General features: G+C 37.3%; 1 protein-coding gene across 1 annotated transcript; it reads right to left on the bottom strand.

Moving 5' to 3' along the window:
* Positions 1-1,806: 1,806 nt before the first annotated feature.
* LOC109103300 (E3 ubiquitin-protein ligase TRIM39-like) lies at positions 1,807-10,063 on the bottom strand. The gene is made up of 7 exons (XM_042744815.1): positions 9,925-10,063; positions 5,612-6,183; positions 5,362-5,457; positions 4,005-4,172; positions 3,775-3,913; positions 2,971-2,997; positions 1,807-2,807 (listed from the first exon to the last, which is right to left on the bottom strand). Exons 2-7 carry the CDS (start codon positions 6,179-6,181, stop codon positions 2,263-2,265), a joined length of 1,545 nt encoding a protein of 514 aa, XP_042600749.1. The 5' UTR covers positions 6,182-6,183; positions 9,925-10,063; the 3' UTR covers positions 1,807-2,262.
* Positions 10,064-10,139: the final 76 nt, after the last annotated feature.

The following is a 10,139-nucleotide window of genomic DNA, read 5'->3' as shown; positions in this document are numbered from 1 at the left end:
ATTCTAATAAGTGCTTTTAGTTATGCTTGATTTTAAATCTCGTGTGAAACATTTATTTTTACTTCACTCTTTGCCCCTTTACCAGATGCCAAATTTCTGACAAATGTTTTTCCCAAATAAGGGCATGTGGCACTAAAAACAATTACGATGGAACATGTAATTTCCTAAAATGATTGATGCCAGAATTAATACAGGTTTCTCACCGCAGGAAGTTGAAACACAAAGAGCAGGAAGTACAGGCGGTACCTAGTTTGGGTGAAGTATTGAGATAGCAGGTAAATACTTATGCAATGTCACACCAATCACTGTGATCAGATTTTCCACACACATCCAGAGAAAAATATGGGCTGATGGAGACTGTGATCCTTCAAAGGTGAGGTCTGTGATATTCAGGTTTTCCAGGATATGTCTTCATGACATTGCATTAGATGCAAAATATCAAATTAAATGTCTGTACCTGCTCTTAAGTGCATTCCTCTTTTCTTTATTTTTGCTCAGTATCTTTTAATCATCTGTTTTAGTGAATATATGAACCCAGCTCTTCTCAAGCTCAGATTGATATTTTGTTAAATAATGCAATGCATATACATTCAGAGTACAAATGGCCTATTTTACCTCAAGAGATCCAGAAACAAAAATATGAGGATGAAAAACATGACAAAGCAGAAACAATCTTTTTAAACCCCTTTTAAAAACATTAATATGTAGTTGTAAGTTTAAAACATTCTCATGACTCTTTCCTTAGATGCAGTTGACCCTGTTTATAGAAATATGAAAATTGTGCCTTAGTTTGTCCCAGGAGAGACACTGGGTCCTATTCAAGCTGTACTCTGGGGGTTTTGGTTACATCTTGTGTCCTAATCTTTATCGGACGGAACATTTCTCCTGCTGTCTCTGTTAAAACCATCTGAACTAAACATTGTAACCACCCAGTCCATCGTGTGTTAAATACAGCAATACTCAAACCATGTGTGAAAACACAAACCATGCATTAAAATATTGATCCAATTAGGGGTACAGACATCATAATTAATTTTAAAGATTTGAAGTAACCACAGTGAAAAATAATTTTAGTTAGGTTAGCTAGAAATATACTCACTAAAGAAAGGTACAACTTCCATCAGCTTTTTATGAAGTACATATTGTTAGTTTTCATGCTTTCATGCAATGACATTTCTCAGTTAAACAAGGAGAAAACTGAAGTCATTGCATTTGGAAACAAAGATGAAGTTGAATGCATACCTTGACTCTAGGGGTCTTACAACTAAATATCAAGTCAGGAATCTTGGTGTGATTCTGGAGACAGACCTTAGTTTCAGTAGTCATGTCAAAGCAGTAACTAAATCAGCATACTATCATCTAAAAAAAACATTGCAAGAATTAGATGTTTTGTATCCAGTCAAGACTTGGAGAAACTTGTTCATGCCTTTATCACCAGCAGGGTGGACTATTGTAATGTACTATTGTACTATGGTGTCTCCTCACCGGCCTTCCCAAAAAGACCAGCTGCAGCATAGAAGTGCTGTTAAAAATGTCTCACTTGATCTGACACCCTCTCCATTTTGTTTCATGCACAGTCGTGTCCACACAGCTTTCAAAGTATAAATTATAAATTAAAAAGTAATCTGTTACTAGTTACTTGGAAAAAAGTAATCTGATTATGTTACTCACGTTACTTGTAATGTGTTGTTACTCCTAACAGTGAATATCGTAATATATTCAGATTTGCAAGCATCACTGTTATTGATACATGATTAACATCACCACAAAATCAAAATGGACAATACTTTTTTTTATATTGCAGTAGGTTTTTTATTATAAATGATTTATTTGTGCATATATATTTTTTTAAATGTAAATGCCCTTGTAATTGAGGGTAGACAATAACCTCTAGCAACCTGTCAATCAAATAAGATCACAGCAACAGCAAACAAAGATCCAGAAACTCAATTCCCAATGGACAAAATCAATTCCCGCTGTACATTTTTTCTTGTTCTATAAGCAGTTTCACTTGGATACACATCACAATAGGGAAGAAAATGCTTATTTGGTGTTCCAAAAAAAGTCACAGTTTTGGACAGACAGAAAGAGTGAGAAATGACAGCAACACAACTCTTCTTTTGGAACAGAGTTTCACACTTTCACACATTTACTTTTCACTTCAGAGCCTTAAGGCCATGTCATCCTTCGAGAAGTAACAAATTGATAATGTTTTCAGATTTTTAATGTAAAAAGAATCGAAAACTTCATAGAGGAGTAAATTCATTTATTGTAACTGACTGGTGTGATGATCAGTGGGCTTGAGTTTTTACCTTCAATGTTTAGATCTGGGCTAAAATATGGATAGAGTTTGTCAGTGAAAGACTGACCAGTGTAAAAGTAGATGAGAGAGCTGGACTCCACATCATAAAAGGAGACCAGACCCTCCTCATAATCCACAAACACACTGATCCTCTGCGGCTTCACTCTCACAAACAGAGAAACGGGAGGATCAGAGAGAGCCGCATATTCATAGCCATTCTTCAGCCACACAGTCCAGTATCCATTACTGGGATTCAGTGTGATCTTTCCCTTCCTGCTAACAGATTCTCTGGCCACTCCTAACTCCCATCTAGTCTTGTCCTTCACCTGCACCTCAAAATAAAATTTTCTTGAGAATCCCTCTGTTCCTAGGATATTTGTATATCTATCATATCTCTTTCGGTTGTCAGGGAGTTTCTGCCAAATGTCTCCACATCTCACTTGTTTTCCATCTTTGGACAGGATGAGGGTTGGATGAGCTGTATCAGGATCCAGAGTCACATCCACTGAAAAAACAGAGAATATAAATCACAATTTACACAGACATTACACACATTACACATATTTTATGATGATGTCTACAACATTTAATCCAGTTTTAATCAAATTGTTGTGCAGTAATGAAGCTGTACATGTAATCTAGTGTAATTCAGACAGCACACACTGTACCTGCATACTGCTGCATCCACTTCAGCTCTGTAGAGACACATGACAATAAAACATCACAAGATCTTTCAAATGTTTTATGTGTGGAATTATACACAAGCTTTAAGGTTACATTTAAAGAATTGTGTAGAACATATATTTCAGATTATACGACGGGGCCGTTGAATGCTTGAATCTGATTGGCTGACGAACGTTCTGAGGTGTGCAATTATTTTCTGGGAAACGCACAGCGAACGTAGTTCCAGGCAGCTCTCCTGACAGCATTACAGTTCCATATCACTTCGCATATAGTAAAGCTATAATAACGGAAATTACAGGAATAACAAAAACAACAACATGACAGATGTTTTCCGAAAGTAAATACACATGACATTTCTCACTAGCGAGGTTATAACAGTGCTGTTTAGAGACGCTGCTGCAGTCTAACTCACACAAGCTCTCTCTCTCTCTTTCTTTCTCTGTGTGGCTCTGTCTCTCTCGCTCTCTTTCTATTAACTTAATTAATAATGGCATTAGAATGCTATCAACATCTCAAGCCTCAATTACCAGCTTTAAAATGACTGTTTTCGAACCAGCAAAAGAGGCATTGGATGAGATGCGGAAGAAATAATCCTACTCACAATAGCGATTTAAGTATAAATATCAGACAAATCCCTTTAAATATATCATCTGATCGATGTCTTGAGGTGTGGTAACCGTAGTATAAGCAGAAATAATTGACAACGGGCCGTTGAATTATTAGAAACATAATGCACACCCGAGGTGGTGATGCGGCCACGACACGAAGCGGAGTATGTATAGATGTACCAGTTTGTGCGAGTTTCTCGTGTAGATTTTCCTGCTGTTGAGTCAGAGCTCTCCTCAGAGCCTTCAGATTCTTATGAGTCTTCATACTGATCTCAGGCCAGTTCCTGGTGTTTGTGGGGCTGCACAGGGATGAGTAAATCTACAGCAGGAGAGAGGAGAGATCTTTAAGCATGGGGAGTGTTATGGTGTCATATACTGCATTATCATTGATCAGAGAGCTGTTGACTGACCTGTAGGAGGTGTAAGTGATCTTCAGTGTGTGAGAGCTGCTCCAGCTCAGTGTTTCTCATCTTTAGCTCAGTGATCTCCTGCTCCAGATCTTTAATGAGCTCTTGCTCCTGTTTCTCTGCTGCTTTCTGCTGCTCCTCCATCATCTCCAGCACTTCAGTATAAAATCTCTAAGGCAAGAACCAGTGTTACTTTTGCTTATACTTCAGTGTCAAAATCAGTGACTCACTCATAAATGTAATCATAAATATAATCACAGATGTAACACCGCGATTTCACTATTATACTACAATTCAATAAACCAGGTGCCAGTTGTTCAAAAAGTATAATCTGGATCAGAATGATCTGAATTTGGAAATCCCATGTTTTGCAATCCAGGATCAGGCAACCCCACTTTTGTACCGGTTTTTCAAAGCAAAATTGGATTGGATCACCCTGATCCAGATACACACTTTTTAAGATTTCCAAATCTGGATTACTAGTGCTCTATGGAGCCCCTAATGGGACATGGTGATGGAAAAAATAATGAGATGGGGGGGTTAAAGCCAATGTTTTGCATTGCGTTTACACAAATAACTACTTCTGACTGGTACATCTCTGATGATTGTGCCAATGTAGTTTACAATCAGTGATTAAAAAAAAAATACTTTAAATGAAATATAATATTTTAGTTTGACATTCACAGCTGTTTGGGGATTTGGAGGTATATTACATGTTACAAATGTTGTATTTTTTGGACCAGTTTTAAAGTTTTATTACATTTTTGTTCCTGAAATACAGCCTTCTGCTGGGATCAGAATAATCCAGGTTTTTTTTTTTTTTTTGGATCAAAAGTATCCCAATCTTACTGAAAGGTTTTGAACAACACATACTGAGGATTTAATCCAGATCAAAAACAAGATTGGATTTTGTGATCTAATCCGAATTCAGAATCCTTTTTTTTCTTTTGAACAACCCATTTTGAAGATTTGATCCAATCCGATGGCCAAAATACAATCAGATTACTTCTGAACAACTGGCCCCGGAAGTTATATTAAGTAACTTACATTTTAGACAAATTATTAACAGTTACAATGTCTGTATTTGCTCCAACCACCTCCAAGAAATTTCCTCAAAAAGTGTTTCAAATAAAGCCACAATGCAGCGTAATGGTGATACATTATTTTTTTTTTCTTTTTAAGTCAATTGAGCGAATTAATCAAAATAAGTCACTTGTCGTCTGGCGTAAGGATGTTACCTGTGGAAAGAGTCATTATAAAATCCTCACTACTAACACAGACTGACAGTCTGCCTGGAACAAACACAGAAAGGGAGAGAAGCCAACTAATATTTAAATTAATAAAAATATTTTAAACTCACTTTTCTGACTTTTTCTGAGTGTTTGATGTCTTGAATCTTCTTGATTCTGTCCTGGATCATCTGCTGCACGTCTTTCTGTGTCTTCATTAGTTGAGTCTACAGACAAAGAACAAAACAAAGACATGTTTATTGTAAAATAGATTTACTTTCTTTTAAGAAAACTTACAATACCTTTGACAATTAGGCTTTTTATTTTACACGATCAATCAAATGAGGCCTTTTTTAAAGCCGTTTTGTAAATAATTTCTACCTTCTTCTCTTCAATCTCCTCTTCAAGAGGAACAGTGTTGTGGTTTTTGTGGTCTGTTGCAGTGCACATCAGACACACACACGTCTGTTCATCTCTACAGAACAGCTCCAGAGGTCTCTCATGTTTCTGACATATATAGTCCTCCAGATTTCTCACAGGATCCATCAGTTTGTGTTTCTTTAAACCTGCCACTTTAAAATGAGGCTGCAGGTGAGTTTCACAGTAAGAGCTCTGACACACCAGACACGATGAGGACTTCAGGGCTTTCAGCTTTCTTTCTTCACAGAAATCACACAGAACTTCACTGAAAGTCACACTTTTTTTCTCAGGACTTTTCTTTTTATAGTGATCTACGATCTCTCGGAGTGTGGTATTAATCTTGAGATCAGGTCTTTGCTTGAATGTATCTTTACAATATGGACAGCTGCAGGTCTGACTGTTGTCCCAGCACTTATTCAGACAGGTCTTGCAGAAGTTGTGTCCACATGGAGTGCTGACTGGATCAGTGAACACATCCAGACATATAGAGCACTGAAGCTCCTCAGTCAGTGGACCACTGGAGGATGACATGACTAGAAAGAGAAATTCTGAAGATAAATCACATATGCTACTAGTCTAAAGTTCAGTACACTTAAAAGACACATTTTGAAATTTTTTATTAAGATGATAATGACCATTTTAAATGGATGATTTAAAGCCGATATAGAAGGAAAAGTATCAACTATGGTTCATTAAGGATGCACTTTATGAAGCTGCTTGAATATAAACAGTGTTTTCTGGGTTATTGACTTACATGGAGGATAATTTCTACTCCTGGTTTTTCTTGCTTTTGTTGATGTTAAGATCAGAAACAGCAAGCACAAAGTGCCGATAATAGCCTATAATTAACTACAAACAATATAACGCCATAAACTAATAATATATATTTTAAGACCAAGTGTAGATTTAATCTTGTTTCATGTAAATGTGATTTTCAGCTGCAATGTTGCAGGTTAGTGATCAGTCTGTCTGAAGGTCATTTATTTCCTGTTTCTTTAGTCTTATGCCTTGTCCAAAAACCCACACTTGCGTTCTTTGCGCTTAACCACTTGACTACATATTTGGCCCAAGTGTTCAAGCGAGGATGAAGACCACAATTGTGTGTACAAATTTTAATTTCCTGATGGGACACACTTATAGTGTTGTAAAAATTCAAGTGTTTACATAGCTTTATTTTTATTTTAAATACTTTGCATTTTAAAATCAGCATCTAAATGTCTGTTCAGTAGGCTCTATAACATGACAATTTAATTTGTTGTGCTTCTAATTAAGTAATAAAAAGCAGTTGCAAATGTACAAAATATCACCACTACTCATCTTTGCACCAATAAAACATGCAACGCTTTGTTTTTCTACCAAATTATATGAAATATCTAATTAGTATATTAATATTTAACTTACACTGGAAAGCTTTCTGTGAAATGGAAACGGTGTGCAACAGGGTTTGAGATACGTTTTCTCTTGTTTGGTGGGTGTGTCAAAAATGTTAGCCTAATCAGCAGCAACATAAACGGTATCAAAAAGACAGCTGGCACAATGTAATTAACATCAAAATAAATTCACAAGAGCAAGTATTGTTTGCACATGTTTATTTACATTAAAAGCAAAATAACTGAAATAATAAGAGCACATGTATAGATCTGGAACTTCTGGAAGTCTGTCTAAATATAATTTAGAAATTGCAATGTCTTCTGGTCCATATCCCTCCTTAGGAAGGTGTGCTAGACACTGATTAATGTAACATAAAAATACTACACATATTTATATATATTACTATTGTATTGTGGAGTGACACTTTCATAAACTTGTCTGTACTTCTTCGATTATGTAATGGTAAATATTACAATATCATAGCACAACAACAGTGATCAGCAATAAGCCTAATACTCATAAACAAATAATAAGGTCATATAGATCATAAGTCTCGGAGGTAAGAAGTGGATTATCCTTCACCTGAAATGTTTGTCTTTTCATCTTGAAATGTGAGTCAAATGTTGGATCACAATAATTACACAATAAAATCCACAGTTTCCACAAATCCCTTCACTCGAATTGGGATGTACTTTTTTATTCTGGACGGCAAGGGCAGTGACTGTAACATTGAGTGTATTTTGTAGTATTAAACACGTATTTATAGAGATTTCATCAGGCTCCGAAAACTCTTCAAAAAAAAAAAAAAACACAAAGAATGGCCTTCTCAGCTGCCATAGTAGAACAGGGTGTTCAACCCACCACCGTCTCTGTTTAAAAAACTTTTGCACAGTTTTGTCGGAGCTGAATGCAGTCCTGGGACAGTCTTGCGCACTTACTTCCAAAGCGGTATTCAAGATAGTGTGGATTTAGTGTGCATTAAGGGCACTGCGCTTTGGCGTTTTTAAGACCTTGAACAGTCTTGCGCGCTCTCAAGGCGGCGACTAGCGACGGTCGGGCTAGTGATCCACTCGTCAGCTCTCGTCGGTCTCATGTCGGCGGTAGCTTGCCCTGCGTCAGGGCCGTCGGCGAGAGTGAGAGCTCTGATTGGATGTTCAATTTAACAAACTAGTCAGTGCCAGAGAATTAAAGCGAAAGTGATGAAAACAAGCACGTAAATGAAGGCGGTACAGACAGAAGGCTTTACGTGATCTTTCCCTATGGATCTTTCCTATGGATCTTTCCCAAACATTCTAATACGCGAATGTTTTCATAACAACATGAGTCACTTAAAATGATTAAAGTTATCAACATTACTGATATTCAAAATGGTAAGCAAGCACTGCTTTGTTTACGTTTCATATATCTGCGTTTATCTCGTATATCTTTATTTCAGTTTCTCCTTTTGAATGACGAATATATACTATTGATATATGCTGATAGAGACAGTTCATTCCTCTCACGCATGTGCAGAACGCACGTGTAAATTTGCCGTCGGCTGTAGTCTGTGCAGGGATGGATTATAACACAGCGGTGCCCTGGGCACGGACTGCTTAAAGCCCCCCTCAGTTGAAATTTCGTCCCTTTTTATTCAAAATTTTCCCAAACTTGTTAATTATATCATAAAATATCATGATTCTTAAATATAAGTAAATACATTTTGCACCTTTATAGATCATGTTAGTTTATCTATAATGGGCTATGGGGAAAGTAGCCTAATATTAGTGTAATCTATTAACTAGCATATGAATAAAACCGTCTTTTAACTTGTACTAGATATGGGTGTCATGTCATAGAATATTTTTAATAAGACTGACTTTGTATTTAACGTAAATTTAATAAAAACATTGTAAGTTACTAATTATAACACTTTTATTGTACATAAAGAGAGCAAATGATATTAGCATTTTCAAAGAATTTTAACTTCAGTCTAGACAGAGTTCAAGCACTCTCAGCAACTGCCATTATAATCACTGAAGCTGTTTATACTGTCAAATTAATATCTTACGTCGTACACACATCTGCACTTTGTTTATGATGAGATAATTCTCTGGAGAGCAGCATTCAGTCAGCGAGCGCGCGCACTGAACAAAACAGGGCTTTTCAGCGATGACTCATCTGAATACATCCGATTGGTCATTGCATTCATAAACGCAACAGAATCCTGTGTGATTGGTTATAATGCGCAGCACTGTAAAACGCGTCTGGCTCAGCGCCAGCCAAAGCACGAACGCAGATTTGAATTTGGCAGCTGATGCTGTGCGGCACTGAACGTTCTAATCGTATGAAATATATATATATATTATTCTGCCATTTTTGGTCTTTTGGAAGCTGCATTCAAAATCCACTTTGCTTAAAATCCTGAGGGGGCACGGTAGAAATCGCGTTCCTGGAGAAGAAGCATTTCGGCTGGGCCCCCTCTGGTCTAGTGTCCTGGGCACGTGCCCGGTAGGTCCGTGCGTTAATCCGTCCCTGAGTCTGTGCGGTGTGTTCGAGCGCAGCTTTTTGGTCTGACGCTGCCGACGCGGGGCGACAATACCGTCGCCGCTAGTTCTTTGAAGTCAGTTTGGTGTGTCCCGACCTTCAAGTGGCCAAGACCGCAAGTGTGGGTATTTGGACAAGCCATCTATCTAATGTCGTGTGACAAAATGGCTGAAACACTAAACATTACTAGCAATCAAATGTTTGACAATGACAATTCTGATACCGTTTCAACGCAGCAAACAACCAAAGTAGTGGAGTATTTGGCATGATTAAACATGGCTCTGTTTAATTTATTTCAACTTGGCATAAAACCGACTAAACCAGAGCACTTCCATTAGAAACCTGTCCAGGACGATCTCTCTTATATTTCTATCCCTTACCTGTGAGTATCAGATGTGTTTACAGGGGTCTTTGTACGGTTTGATAAATATTCAGCTGTTTCAATCGTCTACAGGCTTTTGTTGTTGATCAAGTTAGTTTCAGTTTCTCTGAATCTTTCACTGAACTCCAGTGATGTCAGAGCTCCCCCTATATGTGTGTCATTCCAGGGATTTGGTGCCTTTTGTAACCACAGTAAAGATCATGATACTATTGC

This window comes from Cyprinus carpio, chromosome B19, assembly GCF_018340385.1.
Source record: "Cyprinus carpio isolate SPL01 chromosome B19, ASM1834038v1, whole genome shotgun sequence".
NCBI classification, from domain to species: Eukaryota; Metazoa; Chordata; class Actinopteri; order Cypriniformes; family Cyprinidae; genus Cyprinus; species Cyprinus carpio.
The sequence above is the reverse complement of the archived record's forward strand: the minus strand, read 5'-3'. Positions and strand labels throughout refer to the sequence as shown.

What these genes read in the sequence shown, in the direction of transcription:
- LOC109103300 (XM_042744815.1), bottom strand. Translation starts at nt 6,181, where the DNA reads ATGTCATCCTCCAGTGGTCCACTGACTGAGGAGCTTCAGTGCTCTATA. An exon ending in AGGAGATTGAAGAGAAGAAG is followed by an intron (nt 5,458 to 5,611) that starts GTAGAAATTATT and finishes CTTTGTCTGTAG; the next exon opens with ACTCAACTAATGAAGACACA. An exon ending in GTGGATGCAGCAGTATGCAG is followed by an intron (nt 2,808 to 2,970) that starts GTACAGTGTGTG and finishes CTGTTTTTTCAG; the next exon opens with TGGATGTGACTCTGGATCCT.